Genomic DNA, 24581 nt, shown 5'->3' with positions numbered 1-24581 from the left:
AACATTTACTAACAAAATGATTGTAGAGACCCATTGACTTGATGGATGTCTGGGATTGTATGGAATAGAGAAGCCCATGATGAAAATGGTAGCAGATTTGAAAGCCTTTAACAGGCTCCTTTATCCATCCTAGCGTGGTTTATTAGCATGACACAGGCTTCCTGTTTTCACTCTTTTTAATGATGCTGTTCTATGAACCAATGAATGTTTTCATTTGGAAAATAAGAAAGCATTGACATATCATCTGAACTGTGGTTTCTTTAGTGATGCCAAGGGAATAAATATGCTAATTCTGTGCTTTGAGGAATGTACTGGGGAAGGCCCATTACTTCACTGATTTCAGTGGATAGTAGGCCCAGGTGAGAAAAAAAAAAATATTACATACCTTGGAATATTTCATTATGCAAAAGTTTGACTTGGAAAATGGAGAATTTCAGTGACTCTTGGATATACTTTTAGATGGCGATTTTCATATTATAGTCTCCCAAGTCAAGTTTAACTCATCATTTGTTAATTATGATACCTGAAACAGTTTACCTCAAGCCTTGATTCTTCATAAAAGAAGCAATTACTATGAAAAGCTACTATATAAATCTTGGGATAGTCACAAAATCTTACACAAATAATTCTTTTTCATATAGGAATAAGAGACAATCTTCTTCACAAACACACGAATGTACAAAAACACATTCCTCGAGGAAACAGTATTTTCTTGGCACACCAGGGCTTTTACAGCAGGAGTTAAATCACAGCAGAAGTGCCAGCTGGAAAGAGTTGTCCCTGGCTTTAAAACTGGAACGAAACAACTCTCAACATTTGCAAAACATTCCTTTATTATTAGAAATAAATTATTTGTATAAAAAATCGCATGCGTCAACCATTGCATTTATTTTTAGCACAACCCAGGGCTTCAATCCGGTCAGCCATTACAAGAAACAGATTCATTGTCTTATACAAGTTGAACAATGTGGGACGGGAACGGGAGTTCTCACAATCACAGAAAAATACTTACAAGAATAACATCAGACATGGTTTATTTCAACAGCATTTTTTTTTTCACAAGCTAACATTAGTTTTCCCTTTGTGATTTTTTTTTTAAACTGCTCGTGAGTAAGCAATAATTTAGCTTGACACTCATTGGTTGTATTGTATAACACAGGTTTCTTCACTCCCTGTATTGATACTTTTGGTTTGTGGCTACTTTTTGTTCCTTACAAGATTGACTATTGATTTGATTGATTGTAGTCTACAGAGATCTCCAGGAGTGAGTTTTTGGCGGTGTCACCATTCATTGTTTAAGATCACATACCAGAGTTCTTCACATTGTATCATTTCCCTGTTTCAGATTGAATGATTGCTGTAGCTGATATATGTCGTCTTGGTAGAGGAAGCTGTTAAGACAAATTAAGACAAATTATAGTACATAATAATAAATTATTTTGCTAAAATGATTTTAAAGTTCAAATCTTGGAATGGCTATTTTTATGATACATAGTCTTTACAACATGTTACTTTAAACCATGCTGTAGGAATTCAACGATTGTAGAAACAAAAATGCAGAAGTTTTAATCTGTAAAACCACTAGTCTCATTTCTAGTATAGATGTTTAGCAGAAAACTAAAAATGTGAATGTCCTATTTTTTAATAAATTTAGGTGAAATTCAATTTCAGTGTGTATTTTGATTAACATTTACAATATTAAAAAAATGAAAGAAAAGATTATAAATTATTCTATAAAATACAAAAAAAATATTTTTTTTACAATCCAAATTAAAGACCTCAATTGTTTGAGTCTGATTTGATGACAAAAAAAAAAGTTAGTCATAATTTGTTATGCTTTGAGAATGAATGTATCTTCCATCTAAAAATAATACTCTAAGACTCTAGAAGTGAACACAGTGAAATATCCATGTGTATTGCCAACATATGTTTATGGTCTGGTTTCATGCAAAGGATACAAATGGAGATGTTTAAAAAAGTAAATAAAGACGCAAAGAAGGAAATGAATATTTAACTGTTCTGGTACCAACTTACTATGGAGTAAAACTAAGTATTATAAAATTATTAGAAGATATGAATAAGAAAATGTTCTAAGTCAAATTTATACTCATACTTAAAGTTCCAGAAATACAAATCTAAATCCAAATAATCCCTTTGGGTTTTTGAAAGATGTGATGGAACAAAATCTCTGTTCTAAAGTGAAAATGTGATGTCCTATTTTTCAGTGAAACTCAGAATGAATAATCATAAGAAGAAAGACAAAAAATGCAAAACACGTATGTATTTCACTACATAAATCCAATTCAGGGTGAAACAGATTTATAGACAATAACTTAGTTCTTGAACATTGAATAAGATAATTGTAAAGTCTCTTCTCTGAAATAATTGGCAATCAGACTCATTTTATTTCAGTGTACATAAACACTGAAAATTGACCAGACAAGTTGTTACCAGCAACTGAGATCATACAAAGTCCACAATCACTAAAACTATTGCAGATAGCCCAGGAAGTGCTAGCTGTAGATGTTTTTGCTATTTTTTATTTTATTGAATATTATGAGCTTTGTGCCAAAAACAGGTGACGTATCTGCTTATCTTATCTACGTTGCTCACGTTAGGTTATTAGTGTGGCACAGTAGAAAGGAAGTGGATCTTAGACCTGGTTGTAAATGACATTCTCTTTCTACAAAATGAGTGAAAGAAAGGTCACTGAACCAGGTCATCAGGCCTCAGTTTCACCACTGGTCCACAATCCACAGTGTTGGGTTTTTGTGAAGATGGAGGCAGGGGAATGGCTGTTGTCTTGGAGAATCAATATGGAATGCCACTTTTCTAGTTTCCTTTCCAAAAGGTAAGGTGTCTGTTACATTCAGTGTTGTGTGAAGTGAAACAGAATGATTTTTATGATCCCTACTTTTGTATTTTATTTTTATTTCTAATTTATATAATATGCTCATAGGCCTTGAATTTTTTTCTAGGAAAATAAAATCTGTACTTCAACCATGTTTTTGAAAGACTTTCATATAATCTTTGAGATGAGATGAAGAAAAATTTTCATAAGAGTTAGAAAAACGAACCCTAAAAATATTGCTCAACTTCACGCCCTATTTAATATCTTTAACAGCAACTTAAAAATGTAAGGAATAGTTATCAAATTTGTCGATAACTAGAAAGAAAAATTATGGTTGAAACAGGAACAAGAGCCAAAAGACCTTGAAGAAGATGATATTCAGATGTTAATCTTCAAGGATCATACCAACTTGAAGATTCTAAAGCTAATTAGAAATTCGTGAAGAAATTCATACTTCACTTTTTGAACTCCTGGAAGTGACCTCCAGGGAAAAAGATGGTAGAATTCTATTAAGAAATGAGACTATAATTTACAAAAGGAAAGTAATGTTCATTTTACTAATAGAAAAGGGACTCAAGGCTTTGGAAACTGATGATTTAGTCAACATTAAAACAATGGTAAGGGGCAAACTTTGTGAATGGCAGGTAGCTTTCGAGAATCTTAGTTTTTTCCTTGCAAGAGGAAAGAAAGAGGGATGCTAAAACAATAGCATTTTTGAATTTCATGTTTTCTCTTTTCTGTTAACCACAGGCCAATCTACAGGCATACCTCAAAGGTACTGTGGGTTCGATTTCAGACCACAGCAATAAAGTGAATATTGTAATAAGTGAGTCACGCGAACTTTTTTGGCTTTCCAGTGCGTATAAAAGTTATGTTTACACTATCCTGTGGTCTATTAAGTGTGTAATCGCATTATGTCTAAAAATACAGTGTGCGTACCTTAGACAAAAATACATTATTGCTAAAAAGTGCTAAGCATCATCTGAGAACCCAGGGTTGCCACAAACGCTCATTTTATGACAAAATGCAGTACCTGCGAAACGCAATAGCATGAAGCACAGTAAAGCAAGCTATGTCTGTATATTTTCGTGACAACGGTGATACTTTTACTTCTATCCCAGAAGTATTAAGAGCAAAAGGGATCAGAGACGTACATCTGAGCATCTGGTGATGAACAAGCTTACATGAAGATCAATTTTGAACACAGCAGCAGTGAGTTTCCTGCACACCCCACACTGTGTTCATAAGCTAGAGAAAGCCGATCTACCTCCAGCAGCAGCTGCTTTCATGAATTATTCACGGACACAGCCTAAGGAACACCATGTCACAGCATTTGTTAATTGGGTACAGTTGGTAAAATTCATACGTATCAACTTTGTTTCTAACTCTTTCCACACTTTTATGATACAACATTTGACCTTTTATGTGTAAAATGTGGTATTCTGCAAATTCAGTCATTAACATGGATTCATTTGGTCTCCCTTCCAGCTTCACATTGCTTATATTTATTCTGTGTAGATTTAGAACCTTTAAAAGCTTAAATATGAGATCAGAATGTCTGGCATTAATAAGCCATCTTTAAGAGGAAATTTCTAGTTTAATAGACCTGTAAGGTACCATGTCTATAAAGGAAAAACACTGCATGTATATTATAAATACACACTTAATTGGTCAGAAAAAAAAAAAAACCTAACTGTAGAATAGTAGCCATAATTATCAAAATCCTTAACGTATGGGGGAAAAAAATGGAATGCTAAAACAATAGTTTATGAATTTTAAGTCTTCTCTTTTCTATTGACCACAGACCAATCTATGTTTTCATAGCAGCAATGGAACTTTGACCTTCATTCAGTGATTTACAGTTGACAAACACTGTCATCTGTGTTACTGTTGCTTCATTGTAGTAATGGTGGTTTATCAAAAGTCTGGTAGCAGAACGTATGAGAATGTAGCAATGTGGATACTGTTCCAGCAGATAAACCAGCCCTGGATTTGCGAGAATAGGCCCCACCCATTTTGAGAGGAGTTGCTGTCTGGAGTCTGGAGGCACGGTACCAATTACAGAGAGTTGAATGGCAAAAGCTCTTCCAAGATTCTATTATGCTCCTAAAGACAGAAGGCACATTTCTAAAAGAAAAATATTGCATTTAAGTTACTCAAGTAATTGGAACTTTTAGAGAGTATGTGATTTTAGAAAGATTTTTGACTCAATTCAAACCATTAGTACCTGTCGTAGAGGGAACAGAGACACAAGGAATCCATGACAGCTCATCGTGTAAATGAGCAAAGGTGGACAGTGGTTACCTGGCACGGAATTGCAGAAGAATATGTGAAGATTTCATACACTGTCCCTCTTGAATGTGTAAAATACAATCACTTTATCAGGCCTATTTTATTCAACCTAAACCACTCCTGGAAAAGATGAACACTACACTGAAGTCTCCAAAGTGCGATTTAACCCTCTTTCAGGTAGTGATTGACTTCACCTTGGTTCACCTTTTTAACTTTCTTTTACCTTCCAAAGGTGAGCATCTGTCTCCTCCAGAATTTACTGGCTTACCCTGCATACGCCCATTTGTAACCTTTCATTCTTATTGCAGAGAAAATAGGGAAATGTACACATGCTATATAATTTCCATCTCAACATCAGTAGAAAATAATAGAAGGAAAATAAAATATATGAGATTAACCTGGGATTGATCTTTATCAATACTGGAAATTTTCCCTTCAGGGAACCAATTTATTTTGTAAAAAAGCGGGAAAAGCTAATTAATATTTTTCTTTACCACATTCCAGAGGTGAGTCTGGGATTTACAGATATTTATTTTACTGTCCGTTTGGTTGTTTCTATTTACAACCATATTATATAAAGTTTTTCCGGGTTGCTGCTGGTAAACAGGTGTATCTGATGAGTCATATTGAGAAGTGCCAGTATTCAAAGCGTATCATTGGCCAGTTTATTGGCATCCTACAGTGGGTTTTAACTGCACTGATGCTTTCAAGGCAGAAAAACACAGATAAAATTCTGCCCTGGAATCACCAGCAATCTACTCCGATGTCTTTGAGAGTAGTTAAAGTAACATCTTTTGGTAAAAGCTCAAATAGGCCCACTATTAGTAAACTGCTTACCTATAATCAGAGAGGATTATAACGATTTGATACCAAAACCCATCCTTATTCTACCTTCTCTTGCACCTTCTCAAGGTTTCATGCTTGCATAAGGCTGAATATGTGGGGAGTGTTTATGAAATTCTTTGTCTACAAGTGACTAAATTTGATAGTCATAAGGTGAAGGTCATCTTCCTAGAGGATCTGGCCAGTAATTCCAAAAAGTCTGATAGTAATTGAAGCCAATAAATTTAATTAATCAATATTTATCTTCTAAGGATGGTCCAACATATGTGGCATTAGCATAGATAATGTTCATTCGGAAATCTTGATATAAGGGAAGGTTTGTGACTCTAGCGAAGACTGTAAGTTATTATGATAATTAAATCATAGAAAATCAGCTCAATGTTCCCTGTACTTTGGGTCAAAAGTACAGAGAATAGGGGATACAGCCTGCTGGAGGAATCTGAAATGAAGAGGATATTTTTGCAAAGGGTTTTATCCTTAATTATTAAATACCTATGTTGTATTCCCCAAAGACAGGAAGCCACTCTAATGCAAAGATCTTAGCTTTTATTTCTTTTTGAACCATCCACAGAACTTTGATATATGTTTTTTCACTGTATTCAGCTTCCTGGTATTTTGCAATACATAGCTTCAGTCTATTTACTATTCTGCCATTGATACCAAGCTGGACTTGAATAGCTCAGTTAAACTCTACTGGATTAGTTTGGTACCAGGGTATCATTATCATGTGCTTTTTCAAGGATGATCATAGAAAAAGGAAGATAGGTGAGGAAAGGAAAAGTGGAGTGGTAGCTGTGGAAAGGTCCTATTTTCAGGGTCATGAGGCTTTCAGAGAAGAGCTCTAATTACTGTAATATATTCAAGAAGGAAGTCAAGGGAAGGCAAAGAAGGGGGCCACTTGGGGAAAACAAATATTAACTATGACTTAACCTAACATGTTGGCTAACCAGTTTTCTCATTTCCCTAAATACCTAAATAACATGTTGTTTATTTGTGTAAGATCTTCCATAGCATGCTCCCAAAATACTAGTTAACTATTAGTCTAGTGAAGAGTGATGAATACTGAATGAACAAAAACTGGAGAATAGTTCCTAAGTGCTGAAGGATAATTTTATAAATGGAGCATAGTCATAAGCTTCAAGATCTGTAATGCCTCAAAAGAGAGACCCTAGTGTCACACTGTGTGAAAGAGATTTTGTGTTTATGTTATGGAGAGGAGCATGGTTCTGACTGCTGCGATGGTTTCACGGTGTACGAGTACCACTATGCCCCTGGAACCAGGAAGCACAGTCCCCAAGACTAATTAGAAGGATGTTCAACGTACATCTGTCAGGAAGTGCTCCCGCTCTTGACCATCGGAAAGTCTACGGATGACTTACTGTTGGTTTCAAGACTCTCACAGAGTTCACTTTTCACCTCGCCATTTGGTCTGTCATTTCCTTTTTGGATCAGTTTGCTTTGCATGGTGGCAGCTGTCACCACAGCCTTGAAGCTCCTTTTGCGTTTCTGAACGTTCTGCTCTGGATGAAAAATTATAATATAAACCTTGGGCATGTAGAGCATGCCCAGAGACACCGAAGCACTTAAACTCATGGAGACAGTAAGTGTTGTTGTCTGGATGTACATCTGAGGGAGGAAAAGAAAAAAAAATCAATGTTGGTAAGCCTGATCTAAGGTAAAGCAAATAACACAACCATTTTCTGAAATCATTCCAGCTGTTCTGCTAAAGGTGCATTAGAAGGTACTTGTCGAAATTGCCCTTAATTATAGTCAAGCATTTCTTTATTCTCACCTGCAAATGTGGGTGAAGTTGTATTGTTTATGAAGCCCAATTCCTTAAAACAAACAAACAAGTAGGCTGATGGAGCTTAGGTTCGTTTTAGATTTAATTAAGCATATATAAGGAGAGGAGCAAAACCAGTCTAGCAAAAGGCTAACAATTTACATGATACAGCCCTTCTTCAGGGAGATATCACAGGGTCAGCTGTTATTCTTTGCAATAAACTTCACCTAGAAGGTAAATTACATATCATGGAAATAGAGTGGTAATGAAATAGTCCAGAACATCACTATTGCACACTATTGCTTGAATAATGCCAGTGTTTGCCATCTTCACCTAATTACTTAATTCCAGCTTCCAAACCTGATAAATCACAAGCATGTCATAAGGGCTTGATCTTTTTTTAAACAGCCCCCCTAAAGGACAATTCCGGAGGGTTTCTCAATGATTATTGCATCAGATCAAAATAAACGTGAGTGTTTTTAGAAAACGTGTATGACTTCCTCCTTCCAGGTTGGAAATGTGCTCTTTGGAGACAGGGTCCTGACATCTGCATTCTGAAAATCCTCCCCCTGTGCTCATTCCTTATCCTTATTCCACTGAAATTGACTGCTCTGGTACTTACAAAGAGAGGTCCCTCTGGAAAATTTTTCCTCCTATAATCTAGAGGTTAATGAGCTGAAAAAGCCAAACCTAAAATCACTGCTTTTGGCTTTTTCATGATGGTATGAAAACAAACATGATAGTATTTTAAAACAAACATGATAGTATTTTAATCTTTCTTTCCTTCCCCAAGGTTATTGAGGTATATTCAAAAAATAAAAATTGTAAATATTTAAGGTGTACAACTTGATGTTTGGATAAGCATATATTATGAAATGACCACGGCAACCTGCAGGACTGCCAGTGGCTAGTGATGAGAGAAAACCGGATGGAGTTTATCTTGTCACGATTTCAGACAGTGTCTGTGGAAATGTGGGCTGATTAGCTTGGTCTCTGTGCCCACGGGACCAGATTCACCTTAGTGACAGTAAGCGTAAGGAATAGCATCAATCCTGAATTCTACCCTTCTCTGCTGACTTTGGACCTCTGCTTAGGGCTTCACCAAACTGAGAGAGGCTCAACTTCAACCTCTGAAGTTCTGTCGTTTTTATATGACATTATATATATTTTATATGACATTATATATATTTTATATGACATTATATATATCTGTTTCCACCAGATATTTTACTTCCTCTAAATACAACCCATGAGACTGTGATCCTATGAGACCTTGCCACATCTGTGGTTTTGGACATAAACAGAAGAGACCATCTTGAATTTTGTTACCCAAGTATCCTCACCAGCAGGAGAGAATGAAGGAGGAACCTTGGGCTCTTGGGCATAAGCTCAGGGAATCTCAGCAGGAAATCTCTCCGAAGTCTTAATATTTACAAAAATGAATGGGGATTTTACATTAAGCTGTAAAACATTTATTCCCATATTAAAAATATCATTTCATATTTTTAAAATAGTTAATTAACATTCCATCACCTCACATAATTACCATTTTCTTTCTTTCATCCTTTCTTTTTATTTTTTTGGTGGTACTGAAGTGCTCCCCTCTTAGAAAAGGTCGAGTACACAATACAGTGTTGTTAACTGTGGTCACTATACTATATATTAGATCTCCAGAACATAGTCCTCTTGTATAAATGAAAGTTTGTACCTTTTAACTAATATCTCCCCATTTTCCCTTCCCTCTGTCTCTGGTAACCACTGTTCTTCACTCTGATTCTGAGTCTGACTGTTCTAGATTCCACATATAAGCAAGATCATGCAGTATTTGTCTTTCTGTATCTGTTTAATTTCCCTTAGCATAACTTCCTTGAGGTTCATCCATGTTGTCACAAATGGCGGGATTTCCTTCTCTTTTTAAGAGTCAAATAATATTCCATGTAGTTATATATCACATCTTTAAAAATAAAAATATTTGATCTATTTACATTTTTCATATACCAAGCTCAAAATATAATTTCTCCCAAATAACTTCAGATACTGAGGCTATAAAGAAACCATGTTTTAAGATTATTAAGAGATCTATCTCCTTTATCATATCTATGATCTTCTTTAATACCTGTTCACTCTAATGATATCTCTGAAAATGTGAAGTTGCCAAATTGTATCTGGCAATCTCCCAAACTGATTGCACCCATTTTAATAAAGAATTGAAATATATTTACCTCCAAGGGTAAATACCTGAATGAGCCTTATGGTTGCCTTTTCCTAGGGGAGAATATTCCTTTTAACAGATGACAAAGCCTTCAGGTAAATAACTGTCCAAACCATGAAGAGAACTTAAGGCACCAGTAAAGAGAAAGAGACTGTATGAAAAATCATGTCATGTAGATTACTAAGCTTACTGTTCAATTCATCTACCACTAAGGCTGTCCTTTGCTTAAGACCCTCTCATGAGTACAGGACTACCCTTCAACAAGGTGACATTTAGGATTGGTTTGTTTTAAAATTTACCTCCTCCAAGAAGTCCTCCATGATAAATCTTACCTTAATTATAACATTTCAATTTTATTTCGAAGCACTAATGCATTGAAAAATAAATACAGTGGAGCACTTGCTAATGTGTAACTATGTGACTATAATCATTTATATGAAATTTGTAATAATTCATATAAAGTATGAAAGTATGGGTATAAAGTTCCTTAAAGTCTGTAACATATTTTTTTTTAGAAATTATACAAGATTCTAGATACAATAATTACTCAGATGTTGCTCATTATTTTTAAATCTTTGAAACTCTTCAAGAGCTCCTTGATTTACACAAATCACACAGACTATGCTTTCCATAACCTTCCACTCTGTCAAATGGACATCAGAGTTGATGACGTTTTAAGTAAGAAATTCAAAATGATGAGTTATGAATCCAGATTCTACGTTGGGCTCATGCATCACAGCCTCAGTAGAGACATGATTCAAGTACATCCCTCAGCAAAGTGATGCATTGCTACATGTCTTGACCTCTCATGCTACCTGCCAACGAGTGAAAACCCGTGTTAAATTAGAGAGAATTAAAGATCTACTACAATTAAGAAGGTCCTGATAAAATGTGAATATGTGCCTTTAAACCACATAAACCTCCCTAAGCTTTGCCACCCAGTTTAAGTAACTCATTATTATGAACACTCATAAGCTTCTCAGGTGTTGGTTAATCCTCTTTGAATTCCTGCTCATTCTCCAGCTAGCATTGCTGCAGAAAGGCTACGCGGGAAATAGGCTACAGAGAAAGAACACGAAGATAAGGAACGGACAGAGCCAAATGCAAACCACACACGTAAATATTCCAAAGCCACTCAAATAGGTAACTATCAGTTTTGTCCCAGTCAGACCCTGCCAAGTCCATTTAACTTAAAAACAAACAAAAACCAGACAAAAACTCTCCAGAGGTCAAACAGCCACAAAGTGATGGGAACACCCACACTGATGAGTTGGCTTCTTTTTCTATGTCTTAATCTGTTGGTCTTGCCAAAACATATAATACTGCTCCAAATAATACCCACAATAATTCATAAATACCTTCCTACTTCAAAATCTTACAAATTTTATCTGCTACCAGAAATATAAATTATAATTTTTGACCCTTACTCAAAATAATTTCTGTAATACATAGTACATTTGATTTTGCTAAATGTGAAGCATGAAGAAGATTCTGGAATGCTAGCTTCCACATTAAATATATTACTGCAGTCTATTCTTTCAGCAAACCAACTCCAAAGAAGATGTAATAAACACAGACATTGGGATCAGACAGTACTATGCTTAGTGTTCCAAGCTCTCCATTAGACACCACACCTGCAAATTACACCATAATGCCGATCTTACTATGTGCTCTCTCTTAAAACAACTCCCGAAACATTTTAATGTGAGTTTAATACATGAAAAGCATCTCTACAAAAATTATACCCTAAGATCCAAAACCTTACAGTGACCAAGTATTTGTTACAGGGCCTTGGACTGTGAATAGACTCAGTTTTTTAACTTCATCTTTGAGTAAAGAAATGAAAATGTCATATGTATTATAATATAACCTCAGTGAAAGCAAGAAAAGCAAAATAAGCAAAGAAATAAAATGCCACCTGTCATTCTAGAGAAACTAACTTCTTAACATCGTGCATTATAGGGTTCTCAAGACCTCCCATACTTAAGAAGAAATAGAAAGATTGAAAATGAACACTTGATTCCAAAAAACTCATGGATTTTCTTGTATACCTGTTGAATATTCCAATTACTTGAGCCATGTAAGGAAGGAACATGTTTAAGCAGAATTTAGCATAAATTCCGGCACCACCACTTACAACTTTTTTTAAGGTAAAGAAGTTTACAGAGAAACTCTAGAGTTACCTTGTGCTAAAAGTCCCAAGTCGACCCACCAGATGACAATCTAAACTCTAATAAAACTTTTCCAGCAACTGAGCAGATGTGAGATCTTATTTTCCTCTCTGACCTTTAATTTTCTACCTATGAAATGGGGAAAATAATACTTTTCTCATAGAATGGTTATAGATGGAATGACATCTTTATAAAATATTTCAAAGGCACAAAATAATAGTAGCTCAACAAAGATTATGTGCAGTCCAACTTTGAATCTAAAAGGATGCCAACAAAGCATCGTTTCAGGTACATAGAACAAGAAAGGGGCCTATTACCCAAAGCAGTTTAGTGAAGAGTTGATAGCCTTGTTCTAACTATATGATGTCAAGGAAAAGGATTTTGTAATCTTCCTTCAGAGAATAAAATTTTGCTCAAAAGTCAACTCTTACTTGCTGATGTCAAGGCCATAGTCACTGTCTATGCTACTGGCCTGGAATAGCACACTTGCTGTCTGTATCAAAGTTACCTCCTATAGAACACAGGAGGGAACTGTGTTAACGCCTTATAGTCAACATAAATCCATTGAGAGATGCTGACAATGGTATTGGATATGCTAATGTAACCCTCTTTTTTTCCAACCTTCTTTTGTGCCCCACCTTCTGCCCTCTGTCCCTCCAAAATATTAGTACCTGGGGGAAGAGGAGTGTCTTTTCTATTATGTCCACTTATAGCCTGTCACTTCCTCTGCCTCCACAGCCCCTGGACATTTTGAACCCGAGGCAGTCAGATACATTGAAGCAGATTTAAATGCTCTCCGGATAAACCAGGGAGGAGACCGCACAACGGAGCATGCTAACATGACATCTTTTCAGCTCCCTCTTCATTCTCTGACCAGATCATGTGCACCTCCAGGGTCAACTGAATGTAGGTCATGGCTTGGAATCATTAAAGACCCCAGGAAGAGTGAGGAGGGAGGTGATTGTATTATTCCAGGAGAAAGGTCAGGCTTTTACTTTCAAGCAGCTCCCTGCACACAGAACTCCGTAGGCTCTGATAGCCAACCTGGTAAGTTTTAACCCCTCAGTAACTAAGGTAGCTTAGATGAAACCTAACACCCCAAACAGATTTGTGCCGTGGGATAAGAAACATATTATTTTTCCTGAATATTTCTGCCTTGGCCCGGATGGTTTAATCTCCCGTTCGCCATGATCAGCCAGGTTCCTTTTGGCTGCTTTGCACACATTCTAATCAGTGAGAAAGCTACACTTTCTCTGTTTCTGTCTAATCTGTTGTTTATTCCCTCATCTGTGTGTCTGCCAAAGGGGCACCTGCATTCACAGATTTTCTTCTGCTTTTCAGAAGGGCTTCAGCCAATGGACTTCAAAATCTCATTAATTCATTAATTACTATAAGTGATTAAAACAATCATTTTAAAGATAGAGAGGTTTATGGAGAAACTCTGGTGTTGCCTTGTGGGTGGTACAAACGTGAAGTAACCCATCACGCAACAATACAAACTGATAAAACTCCCCCGGCAGTTGGACACAGCAAACCCCAGAGGCTATAACCCAGTGCTTTGGGCTGAGCCTAGATACTAATGAACCATCCCCAAGTTCATATCAAACATTTCACCATTGTTTCTGTTTTGTTCAGTTCACATACCTTGCTAGCATCTCCTTCTCAGTCAATTCTGAGGGATCCTTCTCATCGCTGTACCATCTTTACATTGAAGTACCCCAGACCTCAGTCCTTGGACATCTGTCTGGCCACATTACTCTCTTGATGCTACCATTTAGAATTATGGCCTTAAACCAGGACCAGCCTTCTGGGTGCACTACCTGTGCACAGGCACCTTCTCTCAGAAAGGCCTCACTCTTGGTTTAATGTTCTGCTATCACTATTTTAAAATTCTTAATAATTTTTTAATAAGGAGGCTTCCATTTGCATTTTTCACTGGGCCTCACAAATTACGTAGGTAGCCCTGCCTTTAAAAACATTTATATGCCGACACATTCCAGGCTTCCCTCAGGAAACTCAGTCGCCTCCTGGGTGTGTCTGACGTGCTATCTGCAACTGACAAGCATCTGAATCCCATCTTCATTCCTCAATTTCTTCCTCACCTTAATTCCACCTTTCCAGTTGTTGGGACGAAAACATAGGAACTGTCCTTGACTCCTCTCTTACACTCACACTATCTGGAGAATAGGTTCTTGCCTTGTACAGGGAAGAATTCAAGTGAAAGCAAGTCTATTTAGAGACACACACTCCATAGACAGAGTGGAGCCCGTCTCAGTCAGAAGGGAAAGAGGCTTAGGAGATACATACTCCGTAGGCAGAATGTGGGCCATCTCAAAAGGCGAAAGAGAGGCCAAGGGATGTGGGGTGTTTAGTTTAAAGTAAAAGCAGATATACACTCCATAGACAGAGTGTACGCCATCCCAGAAAGCAAGAGACAGAACAACCATGAGGTGTGGAGCTGTTAGTTTTTATGGGCTCGGTAATTTCATAGGCTAACAAGTAGGAAGATTATTCCAACTACTTTGGGGAAGGGGCAGGGACTTCCAGGAACTGGGCCCATGCCCACTTTTTGACCTTTTATGGTTGGCCTCGGAACTGTCATGGCACCCGTGGTGCCATGAGACTCAAGGTCTACTAGAAGTCAAATCTTCTACCATCTTGGTTCTAACCAGTTTATCTTGTCTTCAATTGCTGTGTCATTCCTTCAGTGGTTGTGTCCGGCCCCTTTTCCTTCTGTCTCATATACATGACTGAATTCTGTTAACTCTACTTTAAAACTTTGTTCAGACAGGTCATTTTTACTACCCCCACGGGTACTGCATTGGTCCTACCCAGCATCATCTCTCATTTGGATTTTCGCTATAGACATCCTGTTGATATTGATACATTTCTTTTCTTCCTCCCTTCTCTCTGATTCTCTGATTGACTTTTAACATGGCAACTAGAATAATCTTATTATTCATAAATCGGGTCAGGTCACCCCTGCTTTCAGAATGCTACAATTACTCTCCACTGACGGTGTCCCTGCAGTGGCCTACGAGGTCCTCTGAACGAATCTCGCTTTACTCTTTCCCTCATTCATTCTCTCCCCACCGTGCTGGCCTCCTGGCTAATCTTGGAACACACCAAGCCTGCTTCTACTTTGGGGCTTTTATATGTGATAACTTGCTCCTTCCCTTCCTTTGGGAAGTGTTCCTTCTGGAACTATTCTTTCTCAATGAGACCTTTTCTAAACACAAAGTTAAAAATTGTAGCCCCTACCAGTCCACCAGCATTTATTTCCACTGTTTTATTTCACTCCTTGGCATCTAACATTTTCTAGCATTAAAGTCTATATATTTTACTAATTTAACATATATATTGTCTTTACCTTAACTAGAATACAAATTTCATGAGCCCAAGGATTTTTACCTGTTTTGTTCACTGCTATAAACTCAACACCTAGAACATTGCCTGGGTGCATGAATTTTCTGTATTCTTTACGGCAGTATGAATCCTTACTCTTGAATTTGACATTTAAAAGAAACAACCCATGAAAACAATAAATCAGATTTTAAAGCTAGAAAATATATGAAAATTTGAGGGCCCCATCCCTGCTTCAAATCAACACCTAGGCTGGGAGAGAAACTCTCTGCTAGATAAACAGGATGCTCTTTTAAACTGTAAATATGGCAATAATGGGCTGTTTTGTTCTCAGTTTAGCAACAGACAATACAAATTGAAAGTCAGTGGTCTCCACTTTGGGAATATGAGAGCTCTGGGCTCTGCCCTGTATCCCTCCCCTACTTGAGAAACGTACAACTGAAGGTAATGCACTCATGCTATTTACAAACTTCCATAGACTTAACTCAAAGGATTTAAGGAGACAACGTATGTAAAATACAGGCACAGCACCTGGCATATAGTAATATAGTATAGTAGCTATCATTGTCATTACTTAACCTTGACTCTACTCTGTGAATCGGCCTCCATTCTTTACACAATAGAGACTTGGGTGCTGCTCTCTCAAAATCAGCCACACATATTTTTAGCCTTTTTAATAAGGAACACACATGCACAAATATAGGCCAAAAATACTTGTTCATAAGGAAATACACTTTATACTTATGGGAAACACATTCAAAGAGTCATAGTCTAATTTCAGTCTGGGAAAAACCACCATCCAGACTGTCGTGTCTCTCCCATCAGGTAGAAATCACAGTGCTGCTAACCCGTCTGCAGGTCAGAGACACTGCATTGTGTTTTCGTTAGTGGAGCTGGAGATGGGTTTGCTCTGATCCATTTGCTGTGTCCCTCGTGGCCCCTTTTGGCCAGGACACATGTTAGCAAAATGGAGAGTCAAACCAAAGGGCGAAGACTACGGATGCAGAACTGGGCTGGTTCACACGTGAGATCTGAATCCTTAATCTCGGACTTACTGAGAATGGGGAAACCAGTTGCACAGAATAATAAAGCCTCCACCAATAAGTGAGATATCAGCTTTGCAAAGGGTAGGAAAAGTGTAAGGATCCTCTAAAGAGGGCAGGACAGATATTAGATTTATAATGAGTATTTATAATTAGATATACATGCTATTTAATATTTGGATTAGCACCTAATTTATTTTCTATTAAAACTTGATAGACATTTCTTAAAGTAGATGTTTTAGAGTATTATTAAATAAAATGCAGTCTTTAGTTTTCAATTACTCTCCATAAGTGTTACTTATAGAAACATAATAAAAAACAATCTTTCAAACAATGGTGCTGCATTTTTGACTGTGACATATGCAAATGAATATGAAGCCTCTGCTTGCGTGCTTATCAGTTCCTTCTTTGCAGGTATTTTTTTCCTCCGTGTTTCCCTCCTCGGACTCCTGCTTCCATTCTGCCTATTAGCCCTTTATCATTTCACAACAGCATGGTCAGAACTGAGAATAAGAGTAACAGAGATACCTTTAATCATTATGACTTTAACAGTATCTATTTGAACAGATACCAAATGTAATAAACAGAATATCTACATGAAGAGAACAAAAAAAGTCCAAACATTTTTATTTTATCTTTTTTTAGAAAGAAGCAAAGGAGAAGAAATAATTACTACAAGAAAAAAATTTATCGATGGGCTGTGTAATCACACACACATACACAGACAGTCCCCAACTTCGGATGGTTCAATTTGTGATTTTTTGACTTCACGATGGTGTGAAAGGGATATTCATTAAGTAGAAGCCATATGTCAAATTTTGAATTTTGATCTTGCCCAGGGCTAGTGATACATGGTACGGACACTCTTCTTGTGGTGCTGGGCAGTGGCATCGCCACAGCTCCTAGTCATCCACGTGGTCAGGACGGTAAACAAGCAGTCCACTTACAACCATCCTGTGCCCGTACAACCATTCTGTTTTTCACTTTCTGTGTTCAGTAAATAACACGAGATATTCAACCCTTTATTATAAAATAGTCTTTGTGTTAGAAGATTTTGCCCAACTACAGGCTAATGTAAATGTTCTGAGCATGTTTCAGATAGGCTAAGCTGAGCTATGATGTTTGGTAGGTTAGGTGTATTAAATGCATTTTGACTTACAATGGGTTTATGGGGGTGTAACCCCATAGCTAGTTGAGGACGATCTGCATATATCTCTGTCTATCTATCTATCTATCTATTGCTAGATAATCCTATATTTATCATTGTCTAGAGATAGAAGCTTTGCTGGAATTTAAATTTTAGGAGAAATTTATTTTGTAGGTGTATTACTGAAGGAAATTTGGTAACCTTATGGAAATAATTTCAACCATAGTTTTCTAAAAAGCACTAAATCATTTCAGCTAGATACTTCCTCTATAACACTAAGGCCAGAAGAATTAAAGCAATGGGTACTTCTGTGGAGGCATAGATGCTGTAGAAATACTATTTTCCCCCTGGTGATATTCCTCAGTACAGGAAGAACCAAGAGGATTGATGTTATGGGCTGAACTGTGCTCCCCTCACCACTTGCCCTAATTCACATGTCCAATTTCTAACCCTCAGTACCTCTGAATGTGACTGTATTTGGACATAAAGTCTTTGAAGAGGTAATTAAGTTAAAATGAGGTCTTCAGAGTGGGTCATAATCCAACCTAACTGGAGTCTTTGGAAGAAGAGGTTAGGACACACAAAGTCACACCAGGGATGTGTGTGCAAAGAAGAAGAACCATGTGAGGACCACCCAGAGAGAAGGTGGCCATGGAAAAGCCAATGAGAGAGGCCTCAAAAGAAACCAATACTGCTGACACCTTGATGTCCGTCTTCTAGTGTCCAGAGCTATGAGAACATAAATGTATGTTGCCTAAGCCATCCAGTCGGTGACACTTTGTTATGGTAGCCTAGCAGGAGAACACAAATGGAGAGTTCAAATCACTCAGAGAGCTCTACAAGTTCTGTGATTGAAGTTGTTTTGTGCTTGAACATACTCATAGAATTTCAAAGATCTCTGATATTGACCCAAGAGGTGAATGTAGGTGCTGCACAGTAAGCACAGCCATGAGACCTAGCAGGATTGAGGATGAGGTGTCAGCATCACTGCCAAACCTCTCCTGTATATTTACCTCTCACAGTAAACCTATAGGTTAGGGATGGGTCCATTCCGGAGAATTTAAATGGCATTCTCACAGTCACACAACTCATGGTGATAACGCGGAGGTTTAAACTGGTTTGTCTGACTTAGAAGCCTGTATCTTTAGCACACACCATGTGCCTCCCATAGATGTGTACACAGAGACATGAAAGAGCAGTGTTAATGTGACTTGAATCCTTCCCAAGTCAGAAAATCATCCTTTTTCTAACAGAGTTGGGCCAACCTTCTTAAAAATAACAGTCTCAGTTAAAGCACATGAATTAATATTTAACTGAGAACTCAGGGATTTTTTTTTAGACTGCTGTTATCCATTAGCTACTTTCTTAATTAAAAAAAAAAAAAAGAAGTGTGAAAAATCTCATTATGTGTCCTAGAGAAGCGCTGTCTTTCTTAGAACTATATCTTGTGAACTTGACAGATTTATCTAGCTGGAAATATGGACTTCAAGAGCTGGATAAATTCATCTTTTTAAATGAAGGTATTTAGCATTGAATTTGCACTGGCCAGAGCAGAGGAGTACCTCATGGAACCACTGACCACCAGATGGGACAAAGATTCCCTATGTTCAGAAGACAAATTTCCACAACATTGTTCCTGCATAGGCACTGTTCCGTTTCCACAGCCATCGAAAACAGGCTGTTGACAATTTTGTAGGCGAGCAAACTGGGATTCACAAATACAGATGAATAACATATACTGAATGGAACAACAACAAAAAACAAATACAGATGAAGAGACACCAAGAATTAGCAAATACTTACAGAAACGTGACACTATGAAAGAGATGCATCAAATTCCACAAGAATAATAGTAATAAAAAAAATAGATCCAATAGAATTAATGGAAGAAGACTTTAGGATAAAAATAGTTACCACTGCAAAATTTTGAAAAAAAATTATCATGGGGCTGGGGGGACAAAAATTGGAACAAGGGTTACCAATGCAGCCAGGGCTTGAGGAGCCAAGATTCCGGGGTCCTACAGAGAACTGAATCTGAAATTTGTACTAATTTTTTTCTTGAGATTTTGGTGAACCTTAAGTGTGAGGAAGCAACAGCAGCTTCTCTGGAGGAAAATTGCAACACCCATAATATCTACGTTTTAAAAATGTACAATGTCAAGCTTTCAGTAAAATATTACCTGCTACCAACCAAGCATATCAGGACATAAGAATGAAGTACCAAAAACCAAAGAGGGGGAAAAAAACTAAGAGATAAAATGCTGTTACAGATGATCCAGATACTGTACCTCTTAGACAAAAGTTTACAAAAACTTGAACGTGAATCTGTTGAAGAAAATACATAATAAGAGAAGAGAATTTAAAGAGAGTACTGGGATATAGATATATATGTGTGTATATATACTTAGAAATTCAAACAAAAATTATAGGGCTGAAAAATACAATAATTGAATTCAATAGATGAGTTTAACAACAGATTAGATACAGTTCGCGAGATGACTAATGCACTGAAAGATAGATCAGTAGGAAATATCCACATTAAGGCCTAGAGATGATAACGAATTTTAAAATATAGAAAAATGATTAGAAATATAAATAATGTAATAAAATTTGAATATGCATGAATATGGAGACTTAGAAATAGAAGAAAGATACACCAGGCAGAAAGAAAACACTTGAAAAGATCCTAGCCAAGAATTTTCAAAAATTGAATGAACATCATCTATAAAATTGCATAAAGTTACCAGATGACCATATTCTGGGTAGTCTTAACAAATTTCAAAGAGTTGAAATACAGAGTATGTAATCTGACTGGTGTGAAAGTAGTGTAGAAAGCAGAATTAGGGTGAAATAAATTAGAAAAGTTGAAAAGTTGTAGGATACAATTAAAACAGGCTTCATCTATATTAGGAAAGAAAAAACTGCTGTAATTATTTATCTCACAAAACTAAGGAGAAAGAGACAGACCGATAAAACCCAGTGAATATAGAAAGGAGGGAATAATAAAGTTGAAAGATAAAAATCAATAAAATAGAAAATAAATACAAAATAGGGCAAACTAACAAAGCCAAAAACTTCTTGAAAAGACTAAAATTAACAAACTACTCACAAGGCTAACCAAAATTAAAAGGGTAAGACGTGGTACAAAGTCAGCAAAATATATATGTAAACTAGTTCTGGACATTCTTATCCAAAAAATAGATTAAAATATATACTTAAAATTTAAGGGCAACCTAAAAACGTTAAAATAAAGCCTAAGGCTTCTGAACTATCAAAATGGAAAAAAAATAATAAATGAAAATTTGATCAGCTAAAAAAATTCAAAGGAAAAGAGAAGAAACATGAAATTATAGTAAATAGGAAATGAAATAAACTGGCAAACATAAATCAGTAATTTTTATGATATAAACTAAATTCCCCATTTAAAAAATAAAAACACAGATTTCAGGTTGAATTTTAAATGAGATTCCAATAAGGAGAAAATTGTATATAAAGGCTGAAAATTAACTCTTCGGAAAAGATGTGCAAGAAAAATGTAAACACAAAGAAAGATGGAATAGTAATACTAAGATGAAACAAAATCTAATTCAAGACAAAAATCTTAAATTATACTAAGAATGTATCTATCTGCATAGCTAGATAGCCCCCTAAACATTATCACAATGTGTTAAGCAACAAGTCATAAAAATGCCGGATGAAACTGATAAATCCGTAATCATTGTGAGAGATTTTAATTCATCTTTTCAGAGATTTATATTTAAATATACGACATAAAATTAAGGGCAAAAATAATTTAAATAATTCAAGTAACAAAACTGCCATTTTAACTGTATTATTTTAAAATCGAATGGATTCTTCATAGAAATCGATCATGCTTTATTAGATGACCTAAAAACAAAAATGAAAACAGGAAACACACAGGCTACATTTTTTCCCCTCAAAAGGCAATCAAATTAGAATTAAACTTAACAAATAAGTAAATATTCATTTTTACTTGGAAGCTAAATAGCACCTCTGTAAGTAATTTGTATTAAAAAGGAAATGACAAACTAGATAGAAACAAGCAATGAGAACATTACCTATGAAAATCGGTGGATGCAACCTACATGCTCGAAGGGAAATGTAACCCTGAAACAGCAAGGTTAGGAAAAAGGTAAGTCTCAAAATTAACCATGAAACTAGTCAAAGTGAAAAAATTAAACTCAATAGATGTAGGGGAAAGGAAATACCTGAGATAAAAGAAGAAATGAATAAGATAAAAAAAAAAACTAAAGCCAGCAGATGTAACTAACAAAACCAAGTCACATTTGGTAATATTTGATTTAAAAAAGGGAGATAAGACATGACTAATTAACACAGAAATTATAAAGAGGATATAAATATAGATACAAATTAGATTTGTATATACAAATTATAAAAGCAAATTCTGTATAACTTTATGCCACTAAATATACACATCTAGGAAAAAAAAATGCAGTTTTGCCCAGGAAATAGATATCAGACGTTAAGGGAAAAAAACTGGATAGACTGAGAACCATGGGGGAAAATCAGAAAGGCAGTAAGCACGTGAGTGACAGAAGGATGCTAACTCAGCACGGAGGAGAGGGCCAGAGTTGCTCGCCCTACACCACTGAGTGAGACCAGAATAAGGAAAGTGCCCACCACAGCGCCCATTCTGTTCCCACCTCTCACCATGTGACATATTTACATCAACACCTCTTCGGTGCATTTGCTCTTTATCAGGTAAGGCCTAAGACCTTGGAGAGTTTACAGTCCCTTTCAGAATGAGAGCTCCAAGGTTCTCAGGAAATACACTGGCAGAAACAATTTTTCTCGGGTTCAGTCTCCTGCTCTAAATCTTCGCTGGGGCCTCACTGCTGTTGGAAAGGACGAAGGCAGTGAAGCACCTCCTGTTCTGAAAAGGCGACAGTGGCAACACAGGGTCTCCACTCACCCCTTTATCTGTGCACTATCTCCCGGGAGCACGGATATTTATTACAGTGGGCCCCTTTACTAAGATTAGCCCTAAGACAAGATGAGCTGGGGAGGCTATAAATGCAACTCTATCAGAAAGGGTGACAAATCTACGTCCAACCCTGCCTCGAAGACTTACAGCCCTCTCTGTGTTCCATGCCCTGATAAAAAGTGTCTTCCATAACTTAGGGATCATGACTTCTCCAACTTCTCTGCCCCAGCAATACTGTAACCTACGCTTACCACGCACCTGCCTAGATCCTGGCCGTTCTGGACTCATCACGTCGTCATTTCTGAGAAAATCTACTTAGGGATGTCTTTAGGTGTAAGGAAATCTTGTTCCTAGGACCAGTGCTTCTAGAAGATGCAGATGAAGGTCAAAGTAGTCAGGTTTCTATAGAGCAAACACCTGGGACCTAAAATTGCTTTACTTTGTACAGCTGTCCCCTACCATGTCTGATATCGACACATGGGTCTTCCTGGATGTCAACTATGGCTGAAGCTTTCAGGAAAATTAAAACTCTACCCATACGTATGTTGACTTCCCCAGGTCATCATGCCTGGCCATGGTGAAGGCGTGTTGCTAATATCAGACCAGCGATCTGCTACGGCATGTACTGATCACACAATTTGACATGAAGTACCTCACACTGGAGACCCACTTCTTTGTGGTAATGACAGCTTTCAGGAAAAGATAAAATTACTTCAGATAGGTCCAAGACATTGAAACACCCAGCAATCACTGCCTAAGGAAGCTGTGGGTGTCACAAAACAACCAGTGAAAGGGAGAGCGTGCTTTCAGCAGGTCACAACTGAAAATCTTTTCCCAACAGATAGAAACTCTATGATGTGAAAGAGAGCTTGGTTGTTCTGCCATACCACCCAAAGCTGAAAAGCCTCAGCCAGCGTTAGCAAAGGCATACATACTCTGAATGAAGCCCTAGCTGTTCTTTAAGATGACCACGCCAGGCACCCGAAGAGACTAAACGCAGAGTGTGAAAGAGAGGAGCCTCTGTACAATCTTCTATGAGAAACCAACCCAAAGTCTCTCCCACAGAGTTTGGTACAGTCCCCAGGACCATTTCCTGACAGTCACACTATCCACCTGGTAGTCCTGCAAATGATACAGGTTCTCAGAACAAGAGACTCATGAAGCATAGGCTTGCCAAAAATCTTTAAAATCTATTCTAGAGCCAAGAATCAATCAGAAATCCCCAGAATCTAAGTCTCCTGGGATACTGAACCCAGAGGTTATGTCAGATTTCTCTCTTTCCAAAGAGCCTAGCAACATACTTGGCTTCAATGATAAGCTGGATGCGGCTGACTCATTTCGTCCCCACACAGGTCAATTGCACCACTGCTTAGGTCTTGAATGGCCTGACCTGTTGGTACGTAACTGAGTTTTCTCCTGCTGGGGGCCCATGTTGTTCTGTTGAGACTAAAGCCAACAGGTTTATTCCTGTAATCATCGATCTGCTTCCAAAGCGATGCAGCTCTGACATGAAATATTCCCTTGAACCATCCAGCAGGATACTCTGAATTTTCCTGAACTCACTCAGCTCATTGCGTTTCCCTCACCTATAAACCAGTGCTTTAGGGTGCTTTGTGACTCCTGTTCCACAGCAAACTCCTCTAAATGCCCCGCCTCTTCTTCCTGCCTCCACCCTGTGGTCTCAACTAGAAACTTCTCTCCTCCTATAAGTATTTCCCTCCAGGCTCTTACATGATGGTTGTTTTTATTCTCTGAATCCACATTCCTCAGGGAAGGTGATAAAGATGGGGCATTCCTTACTCCCCTTTGCTGCCTGTGGATCATTACGGATGCATCCTTTGCCTCAATAGCCTGTCTTTTAAAACATCACAACATTCAGCTATGCCTCCTCCCTCCTCGTTGCTCTCTCT

At 37.2% G+C, this 24581-nt stretch overlaps 1 protein-coding gene across 3 annotated transcripts in view; it reads right to left on the bottom strand.

Annotated features, from left to right (window-relative positions):
- Positions 1–811: 811 nt before the first annotated feature.
- The window catches only part of GRM8 (glutamate metabotropic receptor 8), a 678033-nt gene continuing 654263 nt past the window's right edge, over positions 812–24581 (bottom strand). For 2 of the 3 annotated variants that reach the window (XM_010947580.3, XM_074367134.1), the window contains exons 10-11: positions 7366–7612; positions 812–1391 (exon numbers count right to left, since the gene is read on the bottom strand). In XM_010947580.3, the coding sequence (XP_010945882.1) occupies positions 1342–1391; positions 7366–7612 (297 nt within the window). In that variant the 3' untranslated portion in view covers positions 812–1341. Of the gene's footprint in view, positions 1392–7310; positions 7613–24581 lie in introns of all 3 variants that reach the window. The other variant, XM_074367135.1, reaches the window with a different exon arrangement.

This window comes from Camelus bactrianus, chromosome 7, assembly GCF_048773025.1.
Source record: "Camelus bactrianus isolate YW-2024 breed Bactrian camel chromosome 7, ASM4877302v1, whole genome shotgun sequence".
Classification (NCBI taxonomy): Eukaryota; Metazoa; Chordata; class Mammalia; order Artiodactyla; family Camelidae; genus Camelus; species Camelus bactrianus.
This window is presented reverse-complemented; position numbering and strand designations above follow the sequence as displayed.